Here is a 14,013-nt window from a genome sequence, read left to right as displayed (position 1 = left end):
AACTGGGTTCAAATTATGCATTATTAGTTTCATTACGTGTTTTAGTTTTTGAGGTAAGTTGTGAAACTACGATTCAGAAAAAGAAAGAAAAACTGCCAAAAAAAAAGAACCTTGCAAAAGGAATGGCTTAAGATGGGGCCTAGTAGTGGGGCCCAATAGTGGGGGTCTAATGGTCAAAGTCTAACGGCGGTGACCTAAATATTGACGCCTAATGGTAGTGGTGGTGATGAAGGTTTGATGTGTTACATTTGTTCTTTTTTTTTTTTTTTGCAGTAGAACACACTGGCTGCGAAAACATAATCAAAAAAATCAAAAAAAAAAAAAAAAAAAGTATTTTTGTCACTTTTAGAAGATTTTTGGAGTTGACAAAATAGCAAGTATTCGAATTAAAAATACTCTGCAAATTTGCAAGAAAAGAAGGTGAGAGAGATATGGTGAAGGCATTGGGGAGAAATGTAAGACCTGCCTTTTTGGATAGTGAAAAGTTTCTAAACTAACTTCTTTGTGTAATTCTTCTCCTTTTCACAAACATACTCTCATGACCTGTATATCTTATTTTTTATTAGCCCCCCCCAACACCCAATGACTCCTTCGCCCGCCCCCCGCGCCCCCGAGGGGGTGAAGGGGTCATTGAGACATGGAATTTTGGGTCTTAAAGTCTGGTGGTTATTCGGTTATGGAACATGGATTTCGAGACATGTGACATGGGACATTCTCTTTAATATACATTAAATACATTTCTTCAATTTGCAGTATCAGAGTAACACTGGGGTTTGTTGCAACAAACCTGGGAAAAACTACCACCTATTTCTAATACGAGCATCTCTATCATCTTTGTTCAACTTTGAGATATTGACTATTTTACATTGTTAAAAAAAAAAAAAAGTTGCAAAGAATGAGACGCGTTGTTTTCATAGAATAGAATAAAGCAACAACTAAACATTCTAATGTAGTTCTTTGTTGCCTTTTTGAAACCTACTCTTGGCAATCTCCAGCCACGAAATAGCGATATCAAATGAAGGCTTTTGATGTGGACAATAATGATAGATACTGACTGAAGAAAGGTATAGGTAATAAGACAAGATTGTTGAAATCCAATTACACAGATACTAAAAGACTCAATTTACCTCAATAGGAAGAAGGCGTCTAAAACACAAATAAAACAGGCGCTTTTGCTTCTCCCTTTCTAGATATAAAAAAAAAATTTGCGAAAGTTTTTGACAACTTTGGAAAAGCTTGTAATGTTACGAACACAATCTTGTACTTTGTGGGTTGTTGCAGTTAATTCTCTTGAAAGAATCACCAGTTTTTTGTTCTATTTTTTTTAGGATAAGATTAGCTTTCATTATGGGATAAAACACAAAAGCATTTTGCAATACAGAGCCATAAAGCTCATTCCAATTTTGGAAAGAAAAACGGATAACCGGAAAAGGGATTTATTGGTTATGGTAAAAAAAAGCGGAGTAAAAAAATTCCAATGGGTTGTTGAATAATCAAGTTGGCAATGACTTGATTGGGAAAATAAGAGTTGCAAAAATGCTAGGAAGGTGGAATTATCGATTTGTTTGAATTCAAAGCCATCTGTCTATTTTGAATTTTTCATGATGTGATACAGGAAAATCGAATATTCATATTTAGCAATATTGATCATGGTATAACAATACTCAATGAACTTGATGATTAATCAGCTATGTTTTTCAGTAAAACAAAGAAAAACATGTAAAAACCTATAGTATTGATAATGCCCTATCCAATTGGATTGGGCATTATCGGGTTCCAAGTTTCGAAAAGCGCGTCTATCAATATTCAGTTTTATATTCCGAGAATCACAAATCCCGTTGTCAAGACCGGATTTCAAATCCAGAATCCCGAATTTCGATTTACGAATTCCGAGGCACCAATTCAAGTTACCTTTTTCATGTTAATCACCACAATTAAGCAGGACATTCTATCAATAACATCTGATGCGTCTCTTTACTGACAATCTCTCTTTCCTTTCTTATTCTAGGCACTTTTTTTTTAACCTCTTTACTGCTGATCTTTCACGGTGAGGGAGTAAAGTACACAAAAAACTCTTATGATCTGATCGATGCTGTAAGTACTTCTCGATATGGTTTTATATCCGTCGGAAAATTACTTACCCGAAAAGAATTTGTAAAAAAGTATAATCTGTTCAACAGATTTGCCCTGTGAACCACAGGATCTTGTATTATATTGTATGTTTGTCATATTAGGCGCTTCACTGGAGGAGGTCACGGATAAATGACTTTGCTACGTACCAACTACGAAATTTTGCGGTTAAAGTCCTTGAAAAAAGGAAATCCACATTTTGAAAAGAGAGGTTTCTATACCCAAACGGAAATACACATTTAGCCCATACTCATTTGGATTTCTACCCTTGTTATATTGAACTAAATCTCAACTGCAAAAAGGAAAAAAAAAACAAAAAAAAAGAAACGTCAAGTTTTGAGAATCGATATACTGCGTATATGTGTGTGTTTCACAAGCTATAGTACTTTTTTAAACACAAATCCAATATAGAACCCAACGGCTTCTTTCTCCTCCCCCTCTGCACCATACTTCCCATCGCTTCGTTTTAATCCTTCAACCAAATTCTTATTCAACTTACCAAAATACTTGGGAATCTCTTGATTGAATATATCTATGAAATTCTTTTTATACTTCAATGTCAAATTATACTCTTCGCAAAGTGCTCTCAAAGTCTCGAATGGAACAACATACTCAGGAACGTTATCAACGGCATCTTTCAACCAATATGTGTACCGATTACCAAAAGGCGGCCTAAATAGACCATCCACTAACGGCTCTTTGTCGAATGTTACCGAATATAAAGAGTTTCCAAATTTAACCTTGTTATCTGCATCTCTACGATAATCCCCCGCTATGATTTTTGACTTGATGAAATCAGATGAAGGAATCGTACCTACAAACACGCCCCCAACTTTTAGGGATTTCGCCACATTTGTTAATAAAGTCCTGACTTTCTCCTCTGTCTCAAATGCATAGTGCAACGCAAATTGCGTCGAAACTGCATCAACTGGAAATGTTTTTTCAATGATCCCAGGAAAGTTAGGCTCTAATATTTCAGGCACAGATTCGGTAAAACAATCTCCTGTGGCAAAACATGCTTCAAAATTATACTTGCCAGAGCTCCTCTGGCCCGAATGTGTCTTGAACATTGCCTTTTGTCGAGAATACCTTTGAAATGCTTCCCGTACAGATAAGTCAGATATATCAATACCAATATATTGGTCAATCTCAATAAACTCACACTTGTTCAAATCGCCACCTTTACCGCAGCACAAGTCTAGTATGGAAAACATTGATGGCGATCCTTCAGAAATATACTTGACCCAATTACCTAATAGAATATATTTAATTGTGTTGTTGAAATTTCTCAATTTGTAAATAGGCGAGTCAGTTCTCTTACCCTGTTTTCTAGATTGCTGGGTTCGTTGGTTATAATGTTGTCTCACAATACTATTGATGTCTCGGCTTTCTTTGTTGAAGATTTTACTTTGAAATGTTTGGTAGTTTGACTCTTTTTGTAAATGGTTTACAGACGGATTTGCAATATCCAAGTGTAAATATGGATTGATTCCCATCTCCTGCTCATCACCTTTGTGACCGTTGGTGATCATTTCTTCATCTTTTTCCTCCACTTTCCCCTCTGTTTCCTTCTTTTCTTGCTCCTCGTCTTTGTTATTACGTGTGGAGGATAGACTTTGCTCTAGCCGCTGCCTATTCCTTTTCATCCTATCCATTCGCGAATCATCTACTGCACTATACTTTTGGTATAATGACGATGTCGTGGACACCGCTGGTTCATTGCTTATCCACGAAGAATTACCATGATTCGATCTTGGCGCATATTTCTCGTACTTGAGGTTTTTGCTATCATTTTTCTTTAACCATGCTGGCGTCTTCTCCTTCACATTACTATAGATTGAAGATGGCTGTGCATCGAAATTTTTCTCTCTAGCAGCATCAAAATGATGGGAATCCCCAACTCGACGTTTCTTTAGCCCCAGATTCTCATCACTATTTTTAGACACCGGAATATACGTATTATCCGACATCAAATGGTCTACGGTTATCCAATCTGGTTAAGCAAACTAACAAGTTGGCTTTTCTTTTTAATTTTTCATTGTGTATTTTGTAGTCACGTGACTAACTCTAATTCTCTACAATAACTATTGGACACTAGGAAGTATAGGGAGCTAGTGCTATAACAAGCTAGTCAGTACTGCTCCACTATCGAGCAGAGCGAGATAGTGTTGTAACAAGCTAGTCAATACTATATAAGCTACTTTGACCATCCACATTATCTCCACCTCTTTCACCTCTCTCACCTTCTTTCCTCGTATGCAGCTAGTCAGTACTGCTCCACTATCGAGCAGAGCGGGATAGTGTTGTAACAAGCTAGTCAATACTGCTCCACTATCTCGGTCTGCTCGATAGTGTTGAAACAAGCTAGTCAGTACTGCTCGATAGTGTTGAAACAAGCTAGTGAATACTGCTCGATAGTGTTGAAACAAGCTAGTCAATACTGCTCCACTATCTCGCTTCGCTCGATAGTATCGCTGCTTTTACAATTTCCCAGTCAAGGCTTTATCAAACAAATCAGCTATTGGCTTAACAAAAGCTTTCTGGTTTGGTAACAAATGTGCTCCCTCGTGTGCGAATATGTGGACATTCTTTTTATACAAGCCAGCGACATACTGAGATCTAATTGGTAACACGATACTATCGTTCTTGCCGTAAACGATGAGTATCTCTGTATTAAAATTATCAGGGTCTTGTAATTGTGTATATTTTGCCGCATCGGGAGCAATCTCTACCTTGGACTGGTACTCTTTCAAGTTGGTAATTTTTTCAATTCCTTCAAAGGTCTCTCCCAGCTTGGGTACCGTAAGACAAAACCCAGAAACAAACAAGCCAATTTTGAAATCTGGATGCGATGGCAACATTTTCCTCAAGGAGTTGGTAACCATAATCGCCATAGCTGCACCTTGTGAAAATCCAATAACGCCGTCGTAAGGACCATTCTTCTCAATATGTTTCATAATAAACTCCATTGATTCCTCTAACCCGTGGTTATCACTAGGTCCTCTATGGTCAAACCACCTACAATTGTTTTCGTTGGCAACAATCGTGTCCCATACTTTATCGCTCTCCTCCTCTGTTGCCGCTAAGGGAAAGCCTAGTTCATATCTCGATTTTATCGGCTGACATGGACTAATAAAATCTAGCTCAATATTTAGCTGTTTACTTAGAATCTTGCGAAGTCCTGATGCCTTTTTGGCAAATGTACTTCCACTTTGCAAGTATCCGGGGAGACAAAGCACTTTTGATATCGTTGACATCTTTCCTCTCTGGAAGAAATAACGCTTCGGGAAAACGGAGAAACGAGATGAGATGAGATGAGATGAGATGAAATGGGTGCGAAAAAAACTGAAAAATTTATAAAAATAGTACAACTAGCCTAGTCACATTGCTAGAAGATCAAGTTGAATTGAGAATGCTGGAGTTGGATCAGTTTTTTGCAGAAATTAGCGAGGAAATTGCAAAAGAGTATGTAAATTCATGTTCAATTCACTTGCTATAAGATACTAACTCTCCATATCTCAAAGTGTTAACAAGAAATCTTTATTGCAAGATTTTGAGCATCGGTTTGATTTATCGATAATTCCGTACCAATTGGAAATTAATACATGGGTATCTGTGAGCCCAGATAAACTCCATGAAGTATTTAGAGACACTTCTAGCTTTGAAGGTGATCTAGAGAGAAATCTCGCCAGTTTTAATCAAGAATTGACTGCTTTAGAATGCAAATCAAGTCAGAAAGAGCGATTATCGAATAAATTCATTGAAGATTCAATTTATATTCTCTTGGCCAATCGTTATTTCTGGGTCCTTTCAACCGCATATACGAATGAAGATTCAATAAATATAGATTTGGTTACTAGTGGGAACAAGTATGGCATAATCGCCACGCCCAAAGAAATCAATACCGTGTTAAAATTGGACGAGATGAACTATCAACTATACTTGTTATCTCTTTTGAAATTAATAGATACCATTGTTGACTATACAACCACTACGGTGATCAATCAATCTATAGGACACTCAAACACTCCTTCTGCGAATTATACAATTGGCCTCATAAACCTGCAATTGGTCTCCAAAATACAAAATGGCTTTCTGCTATTAGATTTGAAGAATGACCTTCTTAGGAAGAAATACGATAGTTTGAAATATAGTTGCCAGAGATTGAACAAAATTGTATATGATTTGTCGCTTCGAAACTTGATCACTACAACTGCTGAACTACACTGAAAATGTACATTTTCTGTTTTTGTTTTTTTTTTCAATTGCCATCTTTAAGCTTTTTCATCGCTGGTTGATCCGAAATAGACTCTTGATTTAAATCTCCATCTTCTATAATCGCAGTGTTTGTACTATCACCAGTTAGTGGTTGTTCCTGGGATTCCGCTGGTCTTTTTCGAGATTGGTCCTTTTCCAACACAGATTCGTCATCACCTATAGCATCCCGACGCGTCACCATTCGCTCATCTACTTTATCAGAATTTGATTCTGCATTGACTTTTGATTTGATCTCGAAGGAGTCACCCTCTCCACCATCACCATTATCTTCACCTACGGGTAGTATAGTTTGCTCATCCATATTCTCTAATCCACTAGTTTTTGATTCTACTTCAAAAGCAGATGTTCCGGTTCCACTTACTAACGACTTCGACGGCAGAGCTTCCGAATCATCCTCAACAACACTGGGTGTTCGAGTTATAGTAGAAGTGGAGTTCTCATCGTTCGCCTGCATTATGACTGACGGGCTCAAAGTTTTCTCAACAATCTCGTCTTTAATAATAACGTTATTAGATTTTGGAGTAATAGGTCTGGGCATACTTTCACCATCAGCATCGCCAAGTTTTGGGGTACTTGGTCTAGCAACATCAGTTGTGGTCTCTGATGTAGTAGAGGGTTTTGCTATCTCGCCATCTTCATCATTTACATCTTTAATCAACTTGGTGTCAGCAATTTCCTCATCTTTTTTTTTACTCAGCAGCTTTGACTCCAACTCCTTCATCATATAATTGTAAATATCAGGTATTTCCTTTGCTTTCTCTTCAACATCTCTTCGTGTAATTTTCAAAAGATCAGTGGCAATCGGAAAAATGTCCTTCTTTGCGATTTTTCTTTTTGAATTCGGGGAGTTCTGGTAGGTATGGGAATTAACATCTTTGAAAAAGTGCTCATAAATCTTGAAATAGATACTCACAAAAGTATCGTCAATCAATGAAGTTGGACCGTACCCATTGTTTGATTTCCTCATATCGTTACTGGCAAACAAAAAGCACAAGTGAGGTTCCAACTCTTTGGGAATTCCCTTTTCCTGTATTGCATCGGATATGTGCTTGGTATTAGCAAGGAAAATCAGGAACGGCAAATTGTTGATAAAGTTGTCAGTGAATTCAAAACTATCCCCAAGATCAAAAGACGTTCGAATTATCCTGCAACTCGAGGAACAAAGAAGTTCCCATGCATTGTAAAGATTAATCATGATCGAGCTTGATCTTCTTAGTTTTGGCATCATCACAAGCAAGCTGTTGATGTCTTTCTTTCTTTTTAAAAGCTCAATGTAGAACCGTATATACTGGTAAGTATAAAGAAAATGTTTTCCTGGTCTTTCAAACTCTGGTTTCCATATCAGCACCAATTGCTTATTTACGGATTTTAAACATATAAAGTCAGACATGATATCTATGGCACCTTGCACATCGTCAAACTGCTCGTATAATACTCGTGATAGTCGATACTTGGCCTTGTGTTGCCAATTCTTCTTATCAGCAGCATCAACTTGTTTAAGTGATGAAATTACTATATCATAAAAATCACCCTCTAAAGCTTTTTCGTTAAATTTCAAAAGGGGATTACTTCTTAAGTAAGCAACAGCTTCGCTTGGAGTAATTTCTTTGCTTTTGACATATTTCATACACAAAGAAACCAAGCAGTAGTGTGGCTCGACAATACTCTCACTCAATTTTAACGTTGCAGCTTTCTTGCATGCACGACTCATAGTGTTTAAAACTAGAGATGGAGGATCCCCACACTTTCTTTGAACTTTGGAAAGATAGTAGTAATCCGTCCACTCCCTGCCACCTGATTTTAAAGACAAATGAAAAGCTTGCTTAATCAACTTGAAACAAAAATTTTTGGAAACTACACTTTTTTCAGTAGCGCTGGCAAAAGAAGCACCAGAAGGTCCATTAACAAATCTAGGTTGAGATTGAACTTTCAAGGCCAACATATCCATGGGTGCAGACACGCAACTAAAAAGTTCTTTTGCAAAGTAAGACATAAGATATCCCACTATATGTTTTGCTTGCTCCTTAATCGATGGATCAAGCGTGCAATTAATTGCCATTAAATAACAAACTAGGGACTTGCGTTGCAAATTGGCAGTGCCGACTTTCCTATCAAACACGGTCAATTTATCTGACGTCCAAATCAAATCATCTTCAACAAGATATCCATAAGCTTGTGCTATTAGGAACCAACTTTCTAGCCTATTACTGCCATAAAGTAAATCATATGTGAATAAAGATATAGCGGTTTCAATTTCAACAGCTCTGCCTTGCATATTCTTCTTGCGCGACTTGTACGATGAAAAAATTAGTAGTCCTTGTAAATAGTAAAGACCACTAGATGCAATCTTATTTTGGGTTTCATCAATATCTAGTTTCACCAAACCATGAAACGAGTTGCGAATAAACCTGGGAGTGAGACACGTAGTATCTAAGAAATGATCAATGGATGCTTTGTTCCTGCTCAAATGTGCATCATTGTCAAAATCGGGGTTTCCTACAACCTCGTATATTTCTTCAATAAGCACTTTCATATCCTGCTTTGGCACATTTTTTATCGTATTAGTTTTAAAACATAGTGGCAAAACAAATTTAGCCAATTCCTCACAATCAGCAATACGCAACTCTTCTTTCTTTTGTGATTCATGTTCAAATGGGAGAAAGTCTTCAAATCCAATGTTGTAATGATACCGACATTTGATTACCTGGGCAATATCCTTTTCGGCCGAGTCCAACTTGTTCAAGTATTCTTGTGCAGCTCTCAAAAATATTCCATTAGCAGAAGAACAAATACCGCTGGCACCTAACTGAGCATGAAATAGTTTAATAGAATCATGTAAAGTCTTAGCATCACCTAGCGAGCTCTGTATGTTTGCTAAAATAAGAACAACCGTTTTGAGAAACATATCTTTTAATAAGTTGTACGACGCAGGTGAAAATTTCTTAACCGAAGTTTTTAGTGACGAAATGCTGCAAGCTTCCTCGTGAATCTCAAATAATAAGCATATTTCAAACAAGGGCACTAATGATTGAAATGGAATGGTTCCTTTCAATTGCCAATCCGTTTCTGCAAGGTGTTCAATTACTAAACTCAAGCTACTGTTATAAAATCCCAAAACTTTGCATAACGAGTCAAATCTACTTCTCTCGTCCATTGTTGCATACGCCAAACTCTTCAACATTTTATTGAAAACATCCAAACTCTCCACAAACCCACTCACTAAGTTTCCGTATAATTTCGCCAGTTTATAAAATTGAAGTAAAACATTCCACAAGCTCAAACTCAAATCAACAGAGTTGGTTTTCAAAAACTCCTTTATTGACAAAATTGCTTCATTCTTTTCTCTACTACTCAGGCACATTAATATATCTTCTAGTAAATGCATCGCCCTTGTATTGTCCTCCATATTGGATGCAAACAAAATCTCGGAAAAAATCGTCAACACCGATACAATCGTTAATTGAGTCTTTAAATTACTTATAGTCAATGATGGGAAATTTTTGCAATTTGGGTAATGAATGTTTAATGGGAGATCCGATGACTCTGCATATGCCAATACCTCCTCTAGAGATGATTTAATTATACAGTCTTCGTTCCAAGCCACTGTCTGAGCTTTTTGTTTGAGAATTTGACACCACTTGAATCTAGCAAAAAGAATCCACCGTTCATATGATTCAACTTTATTGCACACAAATGCCTCTTGCAAAAATTGCAACCACTTTGAAATCTTATCCTCAAGCTTAATCAAATCTTGACACAACCCATTCACAATGGTCTTATTTACCCTTTTAGAATCTATTGAATTCTTTACTTGAACTTGTAGATTTATCAAGTTGTCAACAAGAATCTCTAGTACGCCAACTGCAAGAGTCAAGTTCGAGTACAGTTTGGATATCGAGTTGAACAAATACCCTTCAAACTGAAAAACCCATTCGCTCATTTTAATAATCAAGCTATCTCCCCATTTCGAGTTTAAATATAAAGCAGCCTTATCATCAGCTAACAAATGCTTTATAATTTTGGTTTTTAGTTCCACGTAGTCAAGATTCCCAGACAAGTGAGTAACAATCGTTTCGCCATTTTCTAGCTCATTCAACAGTGCGATGTGAGACACTTGTGCTTCACTTTGCAATTTATTGCTAAAACTGTTTAACAACTCTACCAATTTCAGATTGTTGTTGGTTGATTTTGCGTCAATAGAACAGAAACTACTATAAGCATCCAGGTATGAGCTTTTCCAACTAGTGACTATACTTAGAAAGTCCTTTACATATTGCTCTGTCTCAACCTCTTCAAAGTATACCCCTGGTATATCACATACCTTAAAATCACCAATAAGATTTCGTAAATTTTTCACAAAATAGTCCAATCCTGCAAAGTGAGATTTTTGCACCACTACTTCTGGTTTGGAAAACTCTGATGACTCAACTCTCGCTAGACGTTTGGATGCCCTGTGTATTTGCTGTTTATTTTCAAGCATGTCATTCAGTGTCGTCGTCGTCGTCGTCGTCGTAGTCTCTTCTGGCAGTTGCCGTTCTTCATCCTTTGCCAAAATTTGCTCGTTTTGAATTTTGTCTGTATTGGAGTTTGCATCTTCCTTCTCCTTAACTTCAGTCGTCAAAGTAGATTCAACTTGAGTTGGAGTTACAGCCAATTCGTACTCGATAATAACATTTTCTATGGGTTCTTCGCTGAGTTGATAAGGATCCACGTAGCGAAGTTTTGGTTTATGAATGTCTTCTACTTTTGAGTGGTCTTGGAGTTCAACAATCGTGTCATTTAATGAACAAATCACATTTTCCCATGACAATGTATCACTTTTACCTTTTAGTTTCAAGAATAGTTTGTTTTTCTGTTTCTGTCGAAGTTCCTGAGTTTCAAAATCTTGCTTGAACTGGTCAAGAAATTGCAAATTTGGTGGGCTTGACATTCGAATGTTATTTCGATTAGATTTGGGCTGGGTGTAATTGAGCATAGATTTCAAAACGTTTAATCTGCTTTCAATTGCTGAGTCGACTGGTAACAACCCGGCCAAGTCATCACTTTCAATAGCGCTGCTTGTCGCGTACTCTAAAGTAAACCTAGACAATTTCAAGCTTCCAATATAGGTGAATAGATGATATAGCACGTTGACCAACTTTTCATCGGCCTCATTATACAAAAGAGCCACGCAAAAATCATCAATCATGGAGTAAAAAATGTCCCTTGCCTTTTTCTCCCAACTAGAACCTGGTTCTACTATTGAGTCAAGCTTTTTCCCCAGCTTGAGTATATTCAAATAAAGCATGCCTCTGTTTCTGAAAATGAGATACCTCAACGATTTCACGCTCGGCGACAACAGCGATAGATCATCAACAACAGTATTGGCTGCTCCATTCTGTATGCCTCGTATGTACTCAACTTCTTCGTAGTAATAGTTTGCTATAATATCTAGGAGAAACAATTGGTGATGAATGTTATAAGCACTCTCATATTCGCCGTCCCGTTGAAATTTCAACGCTTTCTGGAATAACACAAACGCCTGTTCTACTTGTAGTTCTCTGGTGTGTTCCTCTTCTAGATCCTTCTTGGCAGTCTGGTCCTCTATTATATTTAACGGTTTAAATGAAGACATCCCCCCCGTTTGATAAAGAGGAAATAGATTTATATAGACTGAACAAAAAAAAAAGAGAGAGAAGATTTATTATTGAAAGTTTGCAATGATTAAAAGCACAAGGATGGAGATGATAATTACAATAAGAAGCTTGTAAGAAGTAAAGAAGCTTGTAAGAAGTATAAGAAGCTTGTAAGCTTGTAAGAAGTATAAGAAGCTTGTAAGCTTGTAAGAAGTATAAGAAGCTTGTAAGCTTGTAAGAAGTATAAGAAGCTTGTAAGCTTGTAAGAAGTATAAGAAGCTTGTAAGCTTGTAAGAAGTATAAGAAGCTTGTAAGCTTGTAAGAAGCTGAGGTTTATTAGTTAAAGTTTGTTATTTCATATAGTCTATAAGTGGTATATCGGCTCTCTCTCTCTCCTTTTTTAGCTATCAAAGGAGAACTTTCTTTTGTAAATTTCAACAGTATTTGTTGATGTATTCTCCTCCTCGAGTTGCTCTTCTAGGTCCTCCTCCTCCTCTTGTAAAGCATCATTGTTTCTTCCGAATCTCAACCACCATATAAAGTGGCTGGTAAATATACCGAGCTCCAAAGCAATAACAATCGCATACAAGACTACACTCATAATATCCATGTGTCCCACAACGACGCTTAATAAGGAAAATATCGCACCCAACGAATCCACGGTTAAAAAGACGAAATTGATGCCAATAACGCGTCCCTTTCTCTTTGCCAATTCAAAGTAAGGAGGGATCAATCCAACTGCAAGCAATATCGATGCAATAATACCGATTATCAACATGGGCCATTCTATGCCTCTTCTGTGAAGAGGTCTTAACCATAAGATAAAGCCAACTTCCAAACCAACTGAAACCAATACAAAACTGGTCAAAAATAACACCATCCTTTTCCTGGAAATTGCATGCGGCGGATAGTACAATGTTTGTGCCCAAGTAACAATACAAAAAAACGTAAACAACTGCGGTTGGATCCTCAAGGGGATCGATCCGTCTATACCAAAGAAATACACCGAAAAGGGAATTCCACTAGCTGCCCATAAAAACATCATCAAGGGCGGTAACCCATCACAATTCTTTACCTTGTAATTTCTAATAATCTGGGGTATAAGTTGAATGCACCAGAAAATGGTACCAATGGTACCTAAAACATTCTCTGCTACCGCGTTGTACATCCGGTTATCTTCTGCTTCAGAGGCATATAAAGCATATAGAGGAAATAACGAAGGAAAAGAGTAGTTTTATGGGAATTTGCAATTGCTTTTATAATTTTACCAATCTCTGAAACATTCCTTTATTTCTTTTTTTTTTTTTTTTTTTTATTGTATACGGCGCCATTCGATCTAGCTCCTTGAAAAAGCATGCTATGGCAATGAATCATTTCTATTTGTAATAACTAGAAGAGAGTCATTTTCTATTTGTAATAGGAATAAGAAGAAGCTCAAAGAGGGAAAGAAATACCGTCATGTTCTATGGCAGAAATTGGCGCGAATGGTATTTGGAGTTTGGCATATTTGTACATCTCGTAAATAACTAGGTCAGAATTCGCTTTTGCGCTTTGTTCCCATATAGAAAATGGCGGTCTCTCCTTCTACCTCTCTGCATCTCAACCTCTCCTTCTACCTCTCTACATCTCTCTCTCCCTCTTTCTCTCTCTTTGCCTCTTTCTTTCTCTCTCTCTCTCTCTCTCTTCCTTTCTATTCCTTTCTTCCTTTCTTCCTGCTAAGCTCATCGCATGAAAATATTTCCAACGTTCGATGTTTTAGGAACTTTTTTCCGCACTTAGATTCGCTTTGAGATTCTCAATTGGGAAATATTGCGTAGAAGAAAATTTGTGTCATTTCTGATAAAGTGAGTGTGTTTTTTTTTTGATGCAACCAATTGCGCTATTGCGTCTTTTCCCTCGTCTCGGCTCAAACGGTGTATTATAATTATTCCCTCGTGCTACTGTCATCTATAGTATTAGTTTCGTTATTATATATGTTAAAATCTGTATA

General features: G+C 37.1%; 4 protein-coding genes across 4 annotated transcripts; 1 reads left to right on the top strand and 3 right to left on the bottom strand. All coding sequences in view use genetic code 12, as the record gives it.

The window, feature by feature from the left end:
- Nucleotides 1–2,507: 2,507 nt before the first annotated feature.
- On the bottom strand, nt 2,508–4,100 carry ABD1 (mRNA (guanine-N7)-methyltransferase; the record flags this gene model as incomplete). The annotated part of the gene is made up of 1 exon (XM_049325745.1): nt 2,508–4,100. The coding sequence occupies one exon, from the start codon at nt 4,098–4,100 to the stop codon at nt 2,508–2,510; it is 1,593 nt and encodes a 530-aa protein (XP_049178604.1).
- A 510-nt stretch (nt 4,101–4,610) lies between these two features.
- On the bottom strand, nt 4,611–5,387 carry KGF56_004317 (putative serine hydrolase; the record flags this gene model as incomplete). Its single annotated transcript, XM_049325744.1, has 1 exon — nt 4,611–5,387. One exon carries the CDS (start codon nt 5,385–5,387, stop codon nt 4,611–4,613), a length of 777 nt encoding a protein of 258 aa, XP_049178603.1.
- A 155-nt stretch (nt 5,388–5,542) lies between these two features.
- Nucleotides 5,543–6,360, top strand: KGF56_004316 (uncharacterized protein; the record flags this gene model as incomplete). Its single annotated transcript, XM_049325743.1, has 2 exons — nt 5,543–5,595; nt 5,655–6,360. 2 exons carry the CDS (start codon nt 5,543–5,545, stop codon nt 6,358–6,360), a joined length of 759 nt encoding a protein of 252 aa, XP_049178602.1.
- A 31-nt stretch (nt 6,361–6,391) lies between these two features.
- On the bottom strand, nt 6,392–13,191 carry KGF56_004315 (uncharacterized protein; the record flags this gene model as incomplete). Its single annotated transcript, XM_049325742.1, has 2 exons — nt 6,392–11,907; nt 12,621–13,191. 2 exons carry the CDS (start codon nt 13,189–13,191, stop codon nt 6,392–6,394), a joined length of 6,087 nt encoding a protein of 2,028 aa, XP_049178601.1.
- Between the last annotated feature and the right edge of the window lie 822 nt (nt 13,192–14,013).

This window comes from Candida oxycetoniae (genome assembly GCF_023343755.2).
Source record: "Candida oxycetoniae strain CBS 10844 chromosome Unknown scaffold15, whole genome shotgun sequence".
NCBI classification, from domain to species: Eukaryota; Fungi; Ascomycota; class Pichiomycetes; order Serinales; family Debaryomycetaceae; genus Lodderomyces; species Lodderomyces oxycetoniae.
The sequence above is the reverse complement of the archived record's forward strand: the minus strand, read 5'-3'. Positions and strand labels throughout refer to the sequence as shown.